The 17,290-nt window shown below is 33.8% G+C and overlaps 5 protein-coding genes across 11 annotated transcripts; 2 read left to right on the top strand and 3 right to left on the bottom strand.

Moving 5' to 3' along the window:
• Positions 1–809: 809 nt before the first annotated feature.
• On the bottom strand, positions 810–5,459 carry Ago (F-box and WD-40 domain protein 7). Of its 4 annotated transcripts, none has more exons than XM_078184745.1 (8): positions 5,026–5,459; positions 4,496–4,732; positions 4,175–4,404; positions 3,996–4,098; positions 3,392–3,910; positions 2,903–3,310; positions 2,444–2,759; positions 810–2,360 (listed from the first exon to the last, which is right to left on the bottom strand). In XM_078184745.1, exons 2-8 carry the CDS (start codon positions 4,700–4,702, stop codon positions 2,197–2,199), a joined length of 1,947 nt encoding a protein of 648 aa, XP_078040871.1. In that variant the 5' UTR covers positions 4,703–4,732; positions 5,026–5,459; the 3' UTR covers positions 810–2,196. The 4 variants fall into 4 exon arrangements, with proteins under 4 accessions (XP_078040871.1, XP_078040869.1, XP_078040870.1 ...); XM_078184743.1 differs by having other exon boundaries at positions 4,496–5,191; positions 5,304–5,459; XM_078184744.1 differs by having other exon boundaries at positions 5,304–5,459.
• Positions 5,460–6,430: 971 nt separating this feature from the next.
• Positions 6,431–8,604, top strand: Vps4 (vacuolar protein sorting 4). The gene is made up of 6 exons (XM_078186184.1): positions 6,431–6,832; positions 6,934–7,045; positions 7,125–7,501; positions 7,574–7,841; positions 7,918–8,360; positions 8,438–8,604. Exons 1-6 carry the CDS (start codon positions 6,809–6,811, stop codon positions 8,537–8,539), a joined length of 1,326 nt encoding a protein of 441 aa, XP_078042310.1. The 5' UTR covers positions 6,431–6,808; the 3' UTR covers positions 8,540–8,604.
• A 682-nt stretch (positions 8,605–9,286) lies between these two features.
• On the bottom strand, positions 9,287–11,495 carry Pdp (pyruvate dehydrogenase [acetyl-transferring]-phosphatase 1-like protein, mitochondrial). Of its 4 annotated transcripts, XM_078186181.1 has the most exons (6): positions 11,458–11,495; positions 11,241–11,394; positions 10,947–11,152; positions 10,739–10,880; positions 10,184–10,660; positions 9,287–10,108 (listed from the first exon to the last, which is right to left on the bottom strand). In XM_078186181.1, exons 3-6 carry the CDS (start codon positions 11,076–11,078, stop codon positions 9,429–9,431), a joined length of 1,431 nt encoding a protein of 476 aa, XP_078042307.1. In that variant the 5' UTR covers positions 11,079–11,152; positions 11,241–11,394; positions 11,458–11,495; the 3' UTR covers positions 9,287–9,428. The 4 variants fall into 4 exon arrangements, with proteins under 4 accessions (XP_078042307.1, XP_078042306.1, XP_078042308.1 ...); XM_078186180.1 differs by having other exon boundaries at positions 11,241–11,484; XM_078186182.1 differs by having other exon boundaries at positions 10,947–11,484.
• Positions 11,496–12,232: 737 nt separating this feature from the next.
• LOC144473081 (kinesin-like protein KIF18A) lies at positions 12,233–15,117 on the top strand. Its single transcript, XM_078186641.1, has 2 exons — positions 12,233–14,817; positions 15,062–15,117. Exons 1-2 carry the CDS (start codon positions 12,233–12,235, stop codon positions 15,102–15,104), a joined length of 2,628 nt encoding a protein of 875 aa, XP_078042767.1. The 3' UTR covers positions 15,105–15,117.
• Positions 14,818–17,138, bottom strand: Mrps35 (mitochondrial ribosomal protein S35). The gene is made up of 3 exons (XM_078186642.1): positions 16,933–17,138; positions 16,065–16,687; positions 14,818–15,985 (listed from the first exon to the last, which is right to left on the bottom strand). The coding sequence occupies exons 1-3, from the start codon at positions 17,039–17,041 to the stop codon at positions 15,716–15,718; spliced, it is 1,002 nt and encodes a 333-aa protein (XP_078042768.1). The 5' UTR covers positions 17,042–17,138; the 3' UTR covers positions 14,818–15,715.
• Between the last annotated feature and the right edge of the window lie 152 nt (positions 17,139–17,290).

Raw genomic sequence — 17,290 nt, 5'->3', positions numbered from 1 at the left:
AAAAATCTATTGGAACCTGACGGAATAAAGTTTCAGCGTATCAAGGAAGCTTGGAATGTATTGTGTGATTCAAAATCAAGAAGAGAATACGACGCTGTGCGAAAACAAATTGAGCTAGATTCGGAAAATACCCCGGTATACGCAAGAATATTAGTTAATAAACTGGAAATGGTAGATAATGAACAAGACATATTTGTCTATCGATGTAGATGTGGTGGCCTCTACACAGTTCAAAAGGAGTATATACAGGAAAAGAATCAGTTTTTACACGTTCCATGTTCAGAATGTACATTTGTTATTGTCGTTGAAACATGATTTTTCTGTGAAAAATCGAAGTATCTAATACCGCTTAGAATTGTCAAAATGATTAAAAAAACGAGAGATAACAAAATTTAAAATGCAGCAACATTTTCTATTTCTTATAAAAAATGATACAACAAATAACACATCATTACAAATATAAACTATTGAGCAATATACAAATAAAACACGATTCTTTGAATATCCTAAGTTCAATAATAAAAATTGCATTTACACGATTTTCGATTACAGACAATATGTACACATTCGATTTGTTTACCAGCGAATAAAATATCATTTTTGTAAAATATATTTAATTTTTATGACAGTAAATCTTGAATGAAAAATTTTATGCGTAATCCTATGGTACCTCAAAGAATTTTAGTATTTGTACTTGCTGTTCTTGTATATTAACCGATAATAATTTACTCAATTATTCGTGTATATTGCACAGGAAAGTCTGCAATTCTTATTATTGTCCATAGCAAAATCAGACTAATCGTCGTTACTACTGTCCAAATTAATATACTTTATTTAAATATTAACGCTTCGATAATCCAATTAAATTACTATCACGGAATAATTCTGGTTGTTCGATTGACTGCCAAATAAATTTCTAATGCTTCATGTGCAGAAAATAATTGAACGTCTGAAAAATATTTGTGACGAACAAAACACTGCTACATATTGTACTACAACCTTTCAATTATCTTTACATAAACGTGGAAACAATATCTACATGTATAAAGATACGAAAATAGTAAACAGTATTCATTAATTCTCGGACAAGTATTTATACTATTAAATAATTAAAAAAATCAGTAATCATATCTCAAGAAAACAGAATTTGAAATTTTAAGGTATTCGAAAATTTGTAAATATTTTCATATGGTTACTTGTAATCAACAATAACTTAACCATAGGAAATGCACTACAATTTTAATACATGTAGATATGTGTCAATTGATAAGAAACGATCGTGGTACAATTTGCAAATTTTACAAAGTCGAATAACATTGAATGTTGTTCCCTATATAAAATTATTTCGCAAATTCGTTGCTAGTAATACGATTAATATTTCGAACAACGAATAAAATAAAAAAATGTTATAAGTTCTAATGCAAGATAACACTGATACAAATGAAATATTAGAAATTGCAATGATTCTCATAAAAAGAGTCTTTAAATCAAAAACATTAGATACATTTATAATTCTCACAGTAATCAATATAACTAAAAAAATATGTACCAACTTGGTCATTTATTTTACTGTTATTATTATATTTATCCAAATTCATAATTTTATTTGAATCTTTTGCTTTTTCTGTGATTTTTGTTTTATCTTTCATTGGAACTTTCCATTTAGTTTTGAAAATTTGAGATTCTTTAAGCAATATTTTCTTGATCTACAAGCTTGGCAAATACGGTAAGAAATCTTTCTTTTTGTAGTTTAAAAATACTTTCCTAAACGCCCGTACAAATCGTTATTTAATTGTAATGTTTAACGTGGGCTGATTTCATTTAAATTACTAGCGATTTCCTTTAGATTTCATAACAGCAATAATACAATAGTACACTGATAAGCTCCTCGTTCTTCATAATTTGTTAAGTCTTTGAAATTTCATATTTCATATTTGTACACCATGATTAATACACTCCATAATTAATATAATTAATGCCATCGGTTTGAACGGTCTACCACTTCGGAGATCATTTACAGCAACTATAGAATCACGCCTGACTTTTTCTGATCTCCCTTCAGGTTATCGACATACATTCTTATCACAATCACGCCACGTAATACATGAATCATTGTACAAGAGATTGTTTGCGCTACCTAATCAGAGTATGTACAGAAGTCATAGAGGAGGGCAGTTTCATCTCCAAAGAAGTGCACTATTTTACCTCTACATCAAAGTCGAGTACAAGAAGTTTGGTCTCCTCTGTGCCATTACGACTACCCACTGCACACACCAGTTTTGTATCACTTGCACGTATTCTCCACACAACACCACCACTTCCACCGCTTTCCAGTGCTACCAAATTTCTTATAAAATCGCCTGAAAAGATGAAATAAATTCTAGAGTATTCATAAGAACAATAAAACAGTACAGTCAAATTTTTCAATAAAGTGAAAACGAACCAGTTTTAACGTCCCATAATTTGACCGTGCCATCGTCGGATGAAGTAATCACAAAGTGACTGTTAAATTGGAGACAAGTGACAGCAGACTGATGCTTGTTTGGCCCAGAAAGTGTTTGAAGACAATGTCCACTAACAATATCCCAAACTTTCACTGTTGAGTCCGCGTTTCCAGACACCAAAATATTATTACGTAATTCCATTCCTGATGTGAGCGATTGATGTCCCATTAACGTATGCCTACATGCACCAGTTTCAACTTCCCATACTCTTATGCTTGTATCCAGAGAACCGCTAACAACGTGTACACCGTCAAACTGGCATAAAAAAAATAAATCATGTAGAATGTGGAACAAATATAACAATCTCTGTCAATCTATAAACCTTTTCTTTGAAAACCCTTATAAAACGTTGTAACAAGAATTGTTAAACGCATTGTTACTCATGTAATGTTGCTTACTTGGAGGGAATAAACACGATTTGTATGTCCTTGTAGAGTATGAAGGCACTCCTCGCGTTCCGGATTCCAAACTTTAACCACATAATCGTAAGCTCCACTGACTACCAACTTTCCATCGTATTGCACACATCTAACAGCTGCCAAATGTCCAACGAGCACGTGTAAACATTCGCCGGTATCTACTTGCCACACCCTTAATGTAGCATCCCTACTACCGCTAACGACTTTATTACCGTGTAAATGCATACATCTCACTGTAGACGTGTGACCATATAAAGTATGAATACATAGGCCGGTTTCAGCATTCCATACTTTTAAAGTACGATCTGTACTACCACTGATCACAGTAGTACCAGCCATTTGAGAGGACCATACACCACCGGTGTGCCCTACTAATGTTCTCAAACACTGCAAGGAAATGAATACAATGTGACAACAAGTAAAAAGTAACCAAAATTGCATGACATGAAAAGATATGATTGATTTTACCTTGCCTGTAACAGCAGACCACACTTTAAGAGTATTGTCATCTGAACCACTCACTATGCGATTACCAGAGAATTGGAGACAAGTAATCACATGATCATCGTGACCTTTTAAAACTTTGGGTGTACGAATTGGTTTTGTTCTCCAATTCATTTTAATATTGTGCTGTCTCATGTAAGCCTGTTTCCATGGTGACGATGTATTACCAGAATTTCGACTATTCTTTCGTTTCATAGGAGGTAAGTCTCTTAGATTTTCTATTCCAGCCGCTCTGCATTTTTCTTTCCACAGTAAATTATCGTCAGCAAGAAATCGCCAATTACGACACGTCTGTGCTGCACGCAAAAGATCTCTCGGCTCTAGGAAAGCTAATACCGATAAGGCCAACTCCTTTGGCAGTAATGATATGAAATCTCTCTGGAACTGAGGTTCTATCACTTGCATCATATGCCGCACTTGCGTAGGTTCGCATCTTTCAATTAATTCGTCTATAGCTAACATTCTTTCCGCGTTTGACCACCTCTGCAATTAATATTGATATTATGAGGTTTTAACTTATTTCAAAAACGAGATACATATTTAATTCTTTAACTAGGTCTTCTCGTACCTGAAATTGAAGAAGCCAATCACTCATTTCAGGTGGTGGATTATCTTTTGTTGGAATAACACACCTCATATGCTTACTTTTGTCGTCTAATTTTTTAATGATCCTGAAAATACGAAACGTTGTATACAATAATTTATTGAAAAAAGAACATTTTAATTTGTCATTTCTATAGTACTTACATCGAATGTGATTTATCTTCTGGACTATGCTTTTTACAAGGTAAACTTGATTCTGTTTCACTTCTACGTTTTCTTTGAGGTTGAACAACATCCAGTGGTACACAAGTATGTAAAATAGGACTCTGTACCCTTTGTGCAAGAGATTGTGTTTGTGATGCAGACAACGAACAGTTAGTACTGTCAATGTCAGGTTCGCATTCCGTGTCACAGAATATCCCATTTTCACTAATCTAATATCGTTATACATGGATATTAACTTGACAGTATTAATCTGCGATTGTCTCGATTTTTTAACACAGGCAACTGAAAAATAGAACTTACTTCACTATTTTTCTCACTGGTATCGTCTTCTTCCTCCTCGCCGTCTTCACCGTAATCTTCAGACTCTCCATCTTGTAGTAAAACAGAATGCATAGGTTTTAAGGAACTAGGCCCTGGCACACTTTCGATACCCTCTGCAGGACTTGGACTAATACCACCTGATTTACTGTCAGTTATTTTATTAGACGACGAAGAAGGGACAGACATTACTGGCTTATGTCTGATATATTATATTACCTAGACGCATGAAACAATAATTTTTTTCTTAAATTTAAGGAAAAATTTAATTCTTCTTAGTTTTTGTACACTGTAAGCGACAGAAAAATGTAGAAAAGAATAAGGATATTACTATCCATTCAACAAAATCGTTTTAGAAAATTAGGCTATGCTTACAAAATTAAAGGCTATGAAGGCATTAATTGAAAAAATTTCAGAATCGTTCATTCATAGGACTACTACAAAGGTGTAAAATTAAAATTATATAAATTGAACAAAAATTACAAAAGGACTGAAATCATTATTTTAAGTACCTACGTAACGCTCTAGAATATGGATCTTTTCGGACTTAAAATTGAAGATATTACTAAAAACATGTTGACATTAACTACATCCAAAGAATGAAAAATAATCCTTTGAACTGCATACGAATCCTAACCTTAGACGAATCTTAGAACTAAATTGGACTTGGAACATAGCCTAGAATAATAAAAGAACGAACCGGTCAGCCACACCCCTATATTTATGCAAGATTCTTGTAAATACCAAAAGAACAAAATAAAAAGGTTAAAGATGAATAGGCAAATCATACTTAGGTTAAATGTTTCTCTTCGGTGGCACCCTTATTGTAAAACTATTGTACGACGATAATCCAAATTTCTTAGTTTCAACTAATGTTTCTATCATATGGTTGCGGCATGCATTTTTTTGTGTTTATCAAAATTGCGCCAGATTCTAGTGCGCTAAAATGAACTTTTCGATCGAAGATTTAGGCCAACTCGACTGTTGAAATAAAAATAAGAAACAGGTACAAACACGGAGAATGATCCATCGGTAGCTCTAAGTAGCCCCGAGGTTTTTATCTCTTCGGACTCGGTGCTTCGTAGACAGGTAGCTGTTGCACATGCGTTCACATTCGTAAGCCGCACATTCATTGTTTATCTCCTAGTTGCAGTAATGGGTCCTTACCATTGTACATCTCCAGACCAGCAGCTTGATTCGTTAGCGGGGCTGTACATAGAAATTTTCTTTGCTCTGATTAGCTGACGATTCACTATTGCGACAAGATCCATTGCGGATTGGATGCGTAATGAAATAGTAGGGATGTGCGCGCCAGCTTAGGGAGTAAGAAAAGCATGCGGTAGTAGGTTTCATTTCTGTCTTTTTCGATATGGATATTCCAAATTATGTATATATATATACATATAATATTTTGATACATTTATTAATTTGAAAAATGAAGAAATTATAAGGATCGCATAATGTTGTGGATTAGGATTAATTTAAAACCGGAAAAGAATGTTTGAAACTATGAATTATTACAATATATGTATATAGAAGTTCAATGCTTATTCGTCTTAATTATGTTATACATGAAAATTAACTTTTCGTCACTAATATATAGTACATATATTACTTATGCATTTATTCTTGAATATCATGTAGATTGGGTATTTGATGATGAGACCTACTCCAGCACGCAATTTTTACTCTTTAAACTGGCGTGCACATCCTCACCATTTTACTGCACATCCAATCTGTAGTGGAACCTGTCTCACTGTCAATCGTTAGCCAATTAGAGAAGAACAATTTCTGTACCTGTCCCTATATTTCTGAGCGTTATTGGGCCTGTATGGGGGTACTATGGTGAGGCATCACAGTAGGTCTTATTACTGGATATCCATACGTACATATGTACACACACATGCTTAACATTTCAGCAAGTTTTGTGATCATTTGGGGTGATACGCACGTACATTGTGAATGAGACTTTATTTAATGCGAAACAAGGAAGGACGCTGCATCGCAGATGCAGATTCAAAACTCTTTGAAGCTGTTAGTGACAAATATGATATGTCAAGCGGTGACGTTGGACAACTGAATTTTGAAGGTTATCAAACGATAGATACATTGAAATCCACGCATAAAAAGAAATCAATTGAAACAACATATCCATCAATGTGGTAAATCGCCGTCTCGATCGCCGTCTTTTCCTTAGTTTATCGAGACGTTGCGACGTATCGTGACGATTGTATTCTGTAAATATTCAGTCTTTAGAACAAGACAAAGGTTAGGTATAATTTTTAAAATAATACAATGGCTCTAAGCCCGACATTGCAGGTGAACTGTCAACACTCATTACTTTCTTTTTTGTATTTAACGATAAACTAAGTTAACAGCTATAACCATCGTTGTTTGTGTTTCTTCTTTATATTTTATAGAAAGCTATAGATATAGTTACCAAAGCGACGGAAGAAGATCGCAAAAAAAATTATGAAGAAGCACTTAGGTTGTACGAACACGGAGTCGAATTTTTTCTACACGCTATTAAATGTAGTAGTACTGTTTAATTACTTTGGTGTCGATTTTTGTTTAAAACAATATTAATTTAAGATTTTATGAATCCTTCTAGACGAAGCGCAAGGAGACAGAGCAAAAGACAGTATTAGAGCAAAGTGTATACAATATTTGGAAAGAGCTGAAAAGTTAAAGGCTTATCTAAAGAAAGGGAAGAAGAAACCTATAAAAGCAAATGAGGATAATTCTAAAACTGATGACAAAAAGAGTGATAGTGGAGACAGCGATACGGATAGTGATCCAGAAAAGAAAAAGCTTCAAACTAAATTAGAGGGAGCAATAATTATTGAAAAACCAGATGTGAAGTGGAATGATGTTGCTGGATTAGATGGAGCTAAAGAAGCTTTGAAAGAGGCTGTTATTTTGCCAATACGTTTCCCTCACCTCTTCACAGGAAAACGTATTCCTTGGAAGGGTATCTTATTGTTTGGGGTAACTTTTTATGCAAAAAATGTTTAATAATTTCACATAATTATTTTTTAAATAATTTGGAGACATTTCCAGCCACCAGGTACTGGTAAATCATACTTGGCAAAAGCAGTAGCTACAGAAGCCAATAATTCAACATTCTTCGCTGTATCATCATCCGATTTGGTAAGCAAGTGGCTCGGCGAGTCTGAAAAGCTTGTAAAAAATTTGTTCGACTTAGCTCGACAGCACAAACCTAGCATTATATTTATTGATGAGGTCGATTCACTTTGTTCGTCACGTTCTGATAATGAATCAGAATCTGCAAGGAGAATAAAAACCGAATTTTTAGTTCAAATGCAAGGTAATAAGAAATTTAGTTTCTAATTTAAGAATATGTATGTCATTTTTTCAATATATAAGCAGAAATGATTTATCAGGGGTTGGCTCTGATAATGATGGCATACTGGTACTAGGAGCTACCAATATACCATGGGTACTAGATGCAGCGATTAGAAGAAGATTTGAGAAGAGAATTTATATTCCCCTACCCGATGAACAGGCTAGGGCTATAATGTTTAAGATTCACCTAGGAAGTACTTCTCATCACTTGATGGAAGAAGACTTTAAGAAGTTGGCAGCAGCAACTGATGGATATTCAGGTGCCGACATAAGTATTATTGTTCGAGAAGCGTTAATGGAACCTGTAAGACAAGTCCAAATGGCAACACATTTTAAACGCGTAAGAGGTCCATCGCCGAAAGATCCTGCGGTTATAGTAGACGATTTACTTACACCTTGTTCACCTGGGGATCCAGCTGCTATAGAGATGAGTTGGATGGAAGTCGAAGGAGACAAATTGTACGAGCCACCTCTAACTATGGTAAGTACGAACACAAACTGCGTTCATATTGAGAATTTTTTTAATATGCATTGTAACACACAAACTTCCATATTTAGAAAGATATGTTGAAATCATTGAATACTACTCGACCTACCGTGAACGAAGAGGATATGACCAAACTAGAGAAATTCAAGCAAGACTTTGGTCAAGAAGGTTGATACTTGGACTTTTATAAAATTGTAAATCAATGTACACTTCCAAAAATATGTTTCAGTTACACGCGCTTGCCTTACATCTTGTTTTATTACCGCTACTACTACTACACAGTATTTATATAAAACCACGTGAACTCAACAAGTACTTGTGTATCAGTTTCTCTCTATTTCTCAGTTCTATTTCCTTTTAATATCGAATACACAATGATAGTATCATTGTGAAAGTTTCATGCTTGTTCATGAATACTACTTGTCAATGTATAGATATCACTGAATGAACTATATATTTTAAAATGAAGAACTGTTAGATTTTGATCAGAGAATACAGATGATATTGTTTTCTATATATTAATTAATAGAATATGCGACGAGGAAATTGAAATATGCGTGTTTTCAGATAATCTTATAATCAACGCTATGATTGTACCTAACAAATTAACTGTATCATATGTAGACTTAACACATTTCGGAATGATATTTACAATTATAGTTCAGAAATTTGTATATTTTATCATTTTCAATCCTGCATAGATTTTCTCGTATGGACGAGTTGTTTATAATATTCTCTGTCGCATTTGTTCAAGACACAACAGTTACAAATGTAATCAGTTTAGATAATATAAACTGAATTATGTGAGCGCGATCATGTAGTATGTGATATATATATATATATAAATGTATATATATAGATATACATACGAAAACATACATATACATATGTATGTGTTTGCAATGAAACAGGTCACTATATCAATGTAAAATGTTTTTATTGTTAATTAAATAAATAACAAGATGTACACAATGACGAAAGGGTAATCTCCAGTAACGTTTGAAAACAAGTTAGAATTTGGTGGAAGATATTGTATAAAAATAATAAGAAATCTTAAACTCTTTAAGGAGGACAATGCCTCAAAAACTCAGAATCCATATAAACAACAGTTACTGTGATATCGTCACGGAATATCCGTACTACTGGACTAGATAACGTCAATAAGCGTGATAATTTTCCGTGATCTATACCATAGTCAGTTCCACCAAGCGCGTGCCTTAGTAGGTGTGTTGCTGCATTGCTGTCAAGAGGTTTCTTTTTTAATCCTTCTTTACGCTGCAATAACATTTTATTTATATCGGACAGCTTCATGTTTCTGCAGGGTAACCGTAGTGAACTTAATGTTACTTTCCCGCTCATATGTTCGCCGACTAAACGCACACTTTCCAAAGGTGATATTAAATCCCAAAGACCATCACTTGCTATTATAAGAAACTTATCTCTAGGTGTTAGCCTATGGTATTTAACTTCTGGTCTAGCTGTCAAATACGGTGGAGTATGATAATTTGGTGGTATTATGGGTTCGCCTATATGTGACACTACTTCCTGTAAAATTTGTTTGTTCCATTTGTAATGGAAATCACCTAAAGAACGGAGAGGCGCTAATTGGCCAAGAAGTCGTTCCATTTTAATTATAGTCGATTTTTCGTTTGGCGGATGTTCAGATAAAATTCTTTCAACTTCTGCGCGATTATCAGTATTGTGTTCTACAGTCATTAACTTTGCAGCCCAGCCATCATCTTCTACGGTTTAATCATACATTAAACATTTAATTTTCTTGAGTAGCAGTATTAACTTTGATTAAAAGCAAATCATACCGGAAAGCGTCCCAAGTACCGCTCGGCAGTCACCTACTCCAGCAACGTGCAAATGAGGACCATCTATATGTGCAACAACAGCTACAGCGCCACTCATTGCAATCTCAAAAAATTCTTCTGAATCTTTTTTACCTAAGTTCAATAACGCCTCGTATGATAAATCATTATCTAATCTCAAAAATGCACTTTCCAAAGCTGTTTCCATTTGAAACTCTGATGTACATTCTGCTTCTATGAGATCTTTCACAAAATTCAAGAAACTTTTTTCATACAGATCTTTATTTCTAAAACAAAACTCAGTTCTATTATTAAATGTCTGCAGAAGTTCCAACTTATTATTCGAATTGACTGTATTTAAATATTGTTTAAGTAATTTTCTAGGTAACAAACAAGCAGATATATAATGAAAAAGTCTTTGGGATGCCACTTGTGCACATGCACTACCTCCATGGCCATCGAATACACCCAACAAAATTCCTAGAATATATATGTATTTGTAATATGTATACAAGATGAAAAATATATCTATTAGAATATTTAATGTAATTTTTATACCTTTAGTGAGTAAACATTGTGCTTCTAATCGAGCATCTTCCATAGGATTATTAGATGCTAATTGATTAGAGTCATAATATTTTATAGAACTTTGCCCATTAAATTCCTTGGTATACTCATTTGTTTGTAGAACAGTAGTTACCTATAAGAAATTAGAAATACACCTATTTAAATTTTAAATATTGTGAAATTATTAATGTTACGCTACCTCTTGTGGTGTAAGATGTGGCAATGCCATGTATAATCTTCGAGCACATCTATTGGCATTTCTCTCTTTCTGCCTAATGCATACATTACTGGCAGTTCTAATTAGATTATTACTAAAGTTGTGCAAAACCATTCTACTTTGCGTTGTTGCAGACTATTATGCTAAAACACTCTCATGTTCTTGTTCTTACAGTGCATTTTGATTTTCTTGAAGGTTATATTAAACGCTTATTATTTCAAAAACAAATCTGTTTATAGGTGGATAATTGTTAATAATTTAGCATATTGAACGTACCTATTTATTATTATAAATTTGGATACTATCTTTACAGTTACTATAAATTTAGTTGCAATTATCAGTAATTATGTTGACATACATAGACATCTTCTCTAAAATCAACTGTAATTATACACTTAGATCCAAATGCAATGATAGATATCAGTTCTCTCTGCAAATTATATACACATAAATAAATATATTAAAGAATATAAAACGATAGTTGAATATATACATGTATACAGTAATGAGTCCTACTACTGCACAGCTCTAGGCCGCATCTGGATCCGTTAGCGAGAGTCAATATAGAAATTTTCTTTACTCTGATTGGTGAGATAGTGCTGTTTTCACAGTCAAAGAAAAAGAGAGAAAACAGCGAGTGAGAAAGAGAGCATGAAAACATCGATGAACAACGTAGCTTCTCTCACTCTACCGTACATGCAATTTCATTCTTTTTACCAATCTGTTGTCGAAATATTGCCTACAAACACATACATTCAAAACATGTCCCAATGTGTATTGAGTATCATTTACAAATTCGCGAATTCCTACGAGACGAAAAATACATGATGAATATCGCGCCATGTGTTTTAGATGAAGCGCCAGCGTACGGATGCGGGAAAGAGTAAGATCGCAAGCATAGTAAAGTGAAAGAAGCTACGTTGGTTATCCGAGTGGCTCATTTCAATGGGTTGTTTTGATATCGGCTGTCTTGCTCATTTACTATTATCTCTCTTTATCACTGACTGTGAGAGGAACACTGTTCGGCTATAAATCATCAGCCAATCAGAGCACAGCAATTCACTGCATTCTCTCCATTTAAGAGTTGCATTGTCCCCGGATATGGTTCTCGAATTGTGAGATTACTGTATCATGTATCCTTTAGATTGGCCAACCTGCTTTCAAAGAGACAATCGCAGTACACACACGGTGTTTTGAATTTCAAAACTTGTCTTGCCGTCAACGGTTAATGGCGATTGATTGAATGTGAATTTGTGAAGCTTGCAATAATGCTTAACAAAAAACACTTGGCGAAAGCATTTTCGCCGAATAACGTTATAAAGGGTACGAAAAGGCCACTATCGATAAAGGCAACAAAACCGAGCACGAGTGGAAGTACAACATTAAACATACAATCTCAATCTGGATCGCAAACGAGTATTAAGGTAATTGTAAGAGTTCGACCGCATAATGAGCGTGAACTGCAAGCAAATTGTAGAACCATAGTTAAAATTTTTGACGATAAAATGTTAATCTTTGATCCGAAAGAAGAGGAGAATCCATTCTTTTATCATGGAATTGCTCAAAAGGGCAGAGACTTCCTTAGGAAGCAAAATAAAGAATTACAGTTCATTTTCGACAAAATCTTCAACATGAATTCAACCAATAACGACGTATTCGAAGGAAGCACTAAAGATTTAATTGCTAATTTATTGGATGGTTATAATTGTTCTGTGTTTGCTTATGGAGCCACAGGTGCTGGTAAAACACACACAATGCTTGGTAGTAATGAAGATCCTGGTATAACATATAGGACAGTAGCAGAATTATTTTCTCAAATAGAAAAACGAGGTGAACATCGCGAATTTAATTTAGGTGTAACATATTTAGAAGTTTATAATGAGAATGTACAAGATCTTTTACATAACTCTGGACCTTTACATTTAAGAGATGATGGCAGATACGGTATTATAGTTGCTGGTCTCAAGATAATTAGTATTCACAGTGCTGAAGAATTATTATCACTTTTAGCAAAAGGTAATAAAAATCGTACTCAACATCCTACTGATGCAAATAAAGAAAGCAGCAGAAGCCATGCTGTGTTTCAAGTTTACATTAATATTACTAACAAACTAGATGGTCAAGTAAGGCAAGTCAAATTATCAATGATAGATTTGGCTGGATCTGAAAGGGCTTCTGCTACAGGATGCAAAGGAGCAAGGCTTAAAGAAGGTGCAAACATTAATAAATCTCTATTAGCTCTTGGAAATTGTATCAACAACTTGGCCGATGGTGCTAAACACATAACTTACAGGGACTCTAAACTGACACGATTATTGAAAGATTCCTTAGGTGGAAATTGCCAGACAGTTATGATAGCTAACATTGCACCCTCGAGTTTCAGTTATGAAGATACCTATAATACTTTGCGATATGCAGACAGAGCAAAAAAAATAAAAACGCACATAAAAAAGAATATTATATCTTGCGAAATGCATGTAACCGCATACATAAAAATGGTAGAAGAACACAAGAAAGAAATAAGTTGTCTAAAGCAGAAGCTATTAGCCTTTGAAAATGGTTCAGTGGATCTGTCATCAACGTCTAAAGAAGCAAAAGTAGATCCGGAGATGGAAAACAAATTAAACCAACTACTTCAGAGAAAGAAAGCCTTAAATGAGAAGATCTTGTCCTTGGAAAGTGCTGATAAAATATTATGTTGTAGAATTCAGTACAAAAAAGCAGCGGACGACAGATTGCATAATCTTACAGCTACTATTGACACTACCAGTTCTGAAGAACATAACGCTAGTGGTAAATTGCGGGTGAATAAGTCTTTGCAATACTTTGAACGACAAAGAAACTCTTTGAGATTACAAATAGAGGCAACATGGAAAGAATTATGTTCTTGCGAAACAGAATTACAAACTTTAGAAACTGAAATCAAATCACAGAAACTTGAAAAGCTTGGGAATATAATTGATTTAAGAACCTGTGAAATAGAAAAGGCTAGATTGCAACAGCAGTACGAGCATGTACGAAAGATCAGTAATCTTCAACAATGTGAGATGCAATCTAATAATTCAATAACTAAAATGCTGAGTACAACATTGCAAAATTATTATAATGCGATGAGTAGCAACGGGGCAATGACAGATGCAATGCAGGATGAATTTAAACAAGTAATTAAGTCGTTGGAAGGTGTGAGAAATATCAAATGGTCAGACTCAGAAATAGTTGATCACGAAGAACAATTTTACAGCATGACTTGTCTCCTTAGTACATCGGATTTGGTAGATCCTCTCAAAAGTGAAGCACCGATGTACATGACATATTCGTTGGACGATCAAGATCTAGATAAATGCCCCAAAGATTCTTTAAATACGACTTTTCAAGCATCTAGTCCCAATACAGATGATGTTTTTGATAGGCCCCATAATGAAACTATTACTTTGTTAGATAATACAAATATGATTTCCAACGAAAGTACAATAACAACAAATGGAAATACTGAACAAGAACATAATAGAAGTAACTGCATTCGGGGAAAGGTGGGTAAAAGGGTTCTAGATGACAAAAATCATGGAGATAGTACCAAGACACCAACAAAGCAACAAAAGAAGATATCCCCAAAGTGCAGAAATACGTCAGATACAATAGTAATCAAAGGCAAAGAAAATAAACGCGAACAAAAATCACACACTGTGATGAGCGCAAGAAGTATTGCTGCATTGAATAAATTGAAAGCGGAAAAACTTAAGAAAGATATTTTGGATATGAATGCAAATGCAGCAGCCTTCAAAGTAATGAGAGGAAAGGAAAGGCGTGGGTTAATGACAACACATCCGTACCAGAAACCAAATGGAAAGCAAAAGTATGTATGAAAACTGTTCTTTTCATATTCCATAAACACATCTAGTACAGAAATTTCAATACAATGTAGTACTTTAAACGAATTAGATTACTTTACACTAAAATGTACAACTTCAAACTAATGTGCATTATAAATATTTGGCAAGGACAAAATATCTCTGAGACCTTGTAATAGCAAATAGAAGCTCTCATTAGCTTGCAAAGAGAAGTTTTATCTGATAACTGAAAATTCTATATTCTTACAGATCCGCTCCAGCTTCATCTTCAGCTCAAGTACGATGGTTGTAGGTAATTGATACCATACCGCAAAATGTATATAATTATTTATATTTATGCCAGTAGATAACTTATGCAGAGAACTGGCTAAAAAGTTTATATGTGTATCACGATATAAGTTCAAAAGTTATTAGTGTAGCATTGTCTTGTAGTCCTTTTTTAATACTGCCTAAGCAACGTTGTCTTAAGAAATAGAATTGTATTTTGTAATATGCCTATTTTTATAATAAAAGAGTCTTCATAATTCACGCAGTGCGTCCAGTTGACAGTATTTTAATAAATGATTTAAAAGACTGAGCATGAAGTGAATGAAGATAATGTTCATTTCTAGTGTTATGTAACAATTCATTAATTCTAACATGTAGTAATAATTGTAATAAACATTTTCATGAATTAAATGTATAGTGGTTATGACAAAAAGTGAGAATTTTTGAACTTTTGTTAGTTCAATTAATGATGTTAACATCGGTGTACTTCTTGACCCATGTTGAAGAGAAATGTGAATAAACGCGGTGGTAATATCTAATAAAATTGTATTTATTTTGGAATTCTTAGATAGCTGTGTCTTTTGTAACAGGAAAATTGAAAACTACACTGAAAGTTTACAATATACTTATTGGCGTTTATTCTACATCTTCTTCATACTTGAGATTTAACACATTCTTAACAGCTTGTTTGTATTTATTGATCGTGAAATGATCTTCTCCGTTATTAATTAGTTCTGATACTGCAATTTTGTACTCCGTCGCGTGCGGTATATTTTCGTAATTAGAGTCTGTTGGTGGGTTTGGCCAACAAAATATGGTCACTAAACTATTTCGGCTTTTGCTTTTATCCCATTCATAATACTCCATGTCTGCTTCAACTTTTTCGCTTTCCCATGGTTCAACTCTCTGAAACAATGACATGATCAACACAATTTTCAAAAGATCATTACATATTGAATTTTTGTAATAGCAGCCTGTAAGTTACCCAGGATACATGATATAGTGCTGTTAAAAGATAGTTGACGTAATCCAAATTTTGCTTTTTGGTTGGACATCTATCTGCGACTATCGTTAATATGTCCGTTTCAGGGTTGTATCTGTTTCCTGTCAACCTGAGTAATTTATCTTTAGCATGATGATCTAAATGTAGGGAGGATAACTTTACTCTTAAACTCACTACTCTTGCAAGAGGTTCTCTTATTGTTGGAGAGGAATAGCAATAATCAGAAGAGATTATTTCAACTGGAAAATGTTTCTTGCAAGCTTCGTCTGTTTCTAAACCTTTTGGCCATTCTGTGCAAAATTTTTTTAATTCTTCACAATGTGCTTTAACCGCTGGTGGGGTAAGATGTAAAAAATTTGGAATTTTCATGAGTTCCGCATTCGCGTATTTATCTGGATGTGGGTTTCTACTATGGTTATATCCTTGTCGTATAGGAAGCGGTACGGTTGCAGGATGAAATGTACGTGCAGTGGGCCAAAGTGCCTGCCAATTTTGATTAGTAGGCATTATTTGCTCCTTCATTGGACCTTTTGGTAGGTAGTGCTGCATTACTTTTTTCTTCAAATATGAATCGCTTTTTGGCATTATTTCCAATACTCGAAAATCTGTGAAAGATACATACGATAATGCAATGAGAATAAGAAGCACAACTAATGATAAATCCAATGAAATAGCTATAATGTATATATCAGCAATTGCGAACATAACAGAGAAGGAGAAAAATGTGATAACGTAATTGAAATATGTATGGAATGGAAAATAAACAATAAATCATACAATAAAACTTCGTATATCATGAGAAAATGATTATTCTATCCGAGCTAGAAATCGAATGAAAATATTACAGTACCTCCAACAGTATTAGTATTTGTCGATGTACAAAACAATGATGATAGTTTTATGAATTTTGAACCTCTTTGAACAATATTATTTTCCAAATTTCCCATTAACGACATCATTTTGAGGATTAATTTAATTTTTACTTAACCTCGAATCTTTGTACGTGATATACTAAACATTTAGCTTCTTATGATATGTATGCACTACCATATATATGCATATATATGTAAGAAGCTTCACCATTTTATTACAGATGGCATTAAGGACATTGTTTACGTTTGTACAATATATACATATAGACAGGATACATATGTACGTATGTTTCTATGATTTTATTCTATAAAATTACATACATATTATAGGTATAA

The sequence above is a fragment of the Augochlora pura genome, chromosome 7 (assembly GCF_028453695.1).
Source record: "Augochlora pura isolate Apur16 chromosome 7, APUR_v2.2.1, whole genome shotgun sequence".
Classification (NCBI taxonomy): Eukaryota; Metazoa; Arthropoda; class Insecta; order Hymenoptera; family Halictidae; genus Augochlora; species Augochlora pura.
Note: the sequence above shows the minus strand (reverse complement) of the source record. Positions and strands in the feature narration are given on the sequence as shown.